The sequence below is a fragment of the Carlito syrichta genome, unplaced genomic scaffold (genome assembly GCF_000164805.1).
Source record: "Carlito syrichta isolate Samal-C Ts95f unplaced genomic scaffold, Tarsius_syrichta-2.0.1 Scaffold309091, whole genome shotgun sequence".
NCBI classification, from domain to species: Eukaryota; Metazoa; Chordata; class Mammalia; order Primates; family Tarsiidae; genus Carlito; species Carlito syrichta.
The window spans coordinates 71,614-73,692 of NW_007253187.1; the positions used below are offsets into that span (position 1 = coordinate 71,614).

The 2,079-nt window shown below is 51.5% G+C and overlaps 1 protein-coding gene across 3 annotated transcripts in view; it reads right to left on the bottom strand.

The window, feature by feature from the left end:
* The window catches only part of ERAL1 (Era like 12S mitochondrial rRNA chaperone 1), a 6,039-nt gene extending 4,310 nt beyond the window's left edge, over nucleotides 1–1,729 (bottom strand). For all 3 annotated transcript variants that reach the window (XM_021716897.1, XM_021716898.1, XM_008066684.2), the window contains exon 1: nucleotides 1,397–1,729. In XM_021716897.1, the coding sequence (XP_021572572.1) occupies nucleotides 1,397–1,679 (283 nt within the window). In that variant the 5' untranslated portion in view covers nucleotides 1,680–1,729. The remainder of the gene's footprint in view (nucleotides 1–1,396) is intronic.
* Between the last annotated feature and the right edge of the window lie 350 nt (nucleotides 1,730–2,079).

Consider the following 2,079-nt stretch of genomic DNA (forward strand, 5'->3'; position numbering starts at 1 on the left):
ATTTTTTTTTGATTTATTGTAGAGATGAGGTCTCAATGCCCAGGCGGGTCTCAAACCCGTGGGCTCAGGCAATCCACTCACCTCAGCCTCCCAAAAGCGCGGGATTACGGGCTGAGCCACCGAGCCCGGCGTCACTTTTTGATTTATTGTAGAAATGAGGTCTCGCCAAGTTGCCCAGGCGGGTCTCGAACCTGTGGGCTCAGACAATCCACTCACCTCAGCTTCCCAAAGCACGGGATTACAGCCACCGACCCTGGCTTAAATTTTTATTTTTATTTTTGTAGAGATAGTGTCTCACTATGGTGCCCAGGCTGGTCTTGAACTCTTGGCCTCAAATGGTCCTCCCGCCTTGACCTCCCAAAATTCAGTGATTACTGGCATGAGCAACTGTGCCTGGTTGGAGTAGATATTAAAGGTATCTACTTACCCACTTATAACTTTCTTTTGATGAATGGCAATTGTGTAAAACCACTCAGTACAATACCTGACATTTTTTTTGAGTTGGACTCTCACTCTGTCGTCCAGGCTGGAGTGCAGTGGCACATTTATGGCCACTGCAGCCTAGACCTGCTGGGCTCAGAAGATCCTTCTGCCTCAGCCTTCCAAGTAGCTGGAACTACAGGTGCACACTACCACGTCCCACTAATTTTTTGATTTATTTTAGAGACAAGGTCTCACCAAGTTGCCCAGGCTGGTCTTGAACTCCTGAGCTCAGGCAATCCTCTCACCTTGGTCTCCCAAAGTGCTGGTATGAGGCTTGAGCCACAGCGCCTGGTCAATGCCTGGCATTTAATAGATACTCAATTATTGCATGTAATTGTAATGTGCAGCTGTGCCTGAGAAATGTATGTACATGTGTGAAAGTACAGTTAGACTAAATCAAGTCAGAAATGTCCCCAGATCTCATTATCCCACCCTACTAAAGGCCTATGAACGCTCTGCAAACTTTCCCAGTCTTTCTGTATTCGCTCCTTCTGGTGACACTGTACTGCAACTACCAGTTTGTGTCCAGACTTCTTACCATGCACGAATAAAGTGTGCTATTTTCCAGGTGTAGCTGTGTTTGACAAGTAGATGAGGGTCAACATGCAAATCTTGGAACAAGTTTGCTTGCCATGTGGGGGCGGAGAGCCAGAGTTGAGCCTCGCCTGTAGCCTTTCAATCTTGTGCGCTTTAGTGAACATCTATGGTTGAAACCAGATAGGCTTCCTCTCCCTCCCAAACTCTTAGAACCTGGCATCTCTCTCCTGTGAGATTCTTCACTGCCCACCTCTTTCAAGAGTGTCAAAATCGTTTTCTATGAAATAGAGCCAAAGACAAGCGATATCCACAGAGACTGAAGGGTTTCAGTGCTAAAACCGTTACAGTTCTGGCCAAATCTATCAGGGCTGTTTACCTCTGTGCATGGACACCGCGGGGACGCAAGAAGTCAGCGAGTTGTCGGACTCGGGGAATCCGAGGAAGCGGTCTAAGGCCGATCCCTGGCCGTACTGGCGAGAGGCGGAGGCCAATCGGGGACCAGAGAAAGTGATCCCCGCCACACAGGACACGCACCTCCGTTGACAGCCTACGAGTGAGGGGAGCGGGGTCACCCGCTCCCCCGTGGCGTAGAGGCCCGGCTGCCAGACCCTTAACGCCGCTCGAACCAGCCCAGCCCCGCGACGGCCGGGGGCAGCCATTGCAGCCGCAATGCACGCCGGGAGGCTACGATTGGACACAGCGTCAGACAAGCGAGACAAGCTGGGGAGAAGTCGGCCCAAACAGAGGGCCGAGGCACGTGGGACGTGGGAGGAGGAGCCGCTCTGGAGACGGGCGGAGCCTGGAAGGCTAGAAGAGGTGGATCTGGGGCCTGTGAGAGCTTTACTATCATTTTGGACTTCCATACACATCGTAGTTTCTTCTGCCAAAGTTTTGTAAAAGGCCCTTCTAGCCCTGTCTCTTGAAAGACTACATTTCGCCGGGGGCGGTGGCTCACGTCTGTAATCCTAGCACTTTGGGAGGCGGAGGCGAGAGGATTGCCTGAGTCCAGGGGTTCGAGACCAGCCTGAGCAATATGGCGAGACCTCATCTCTACAATAA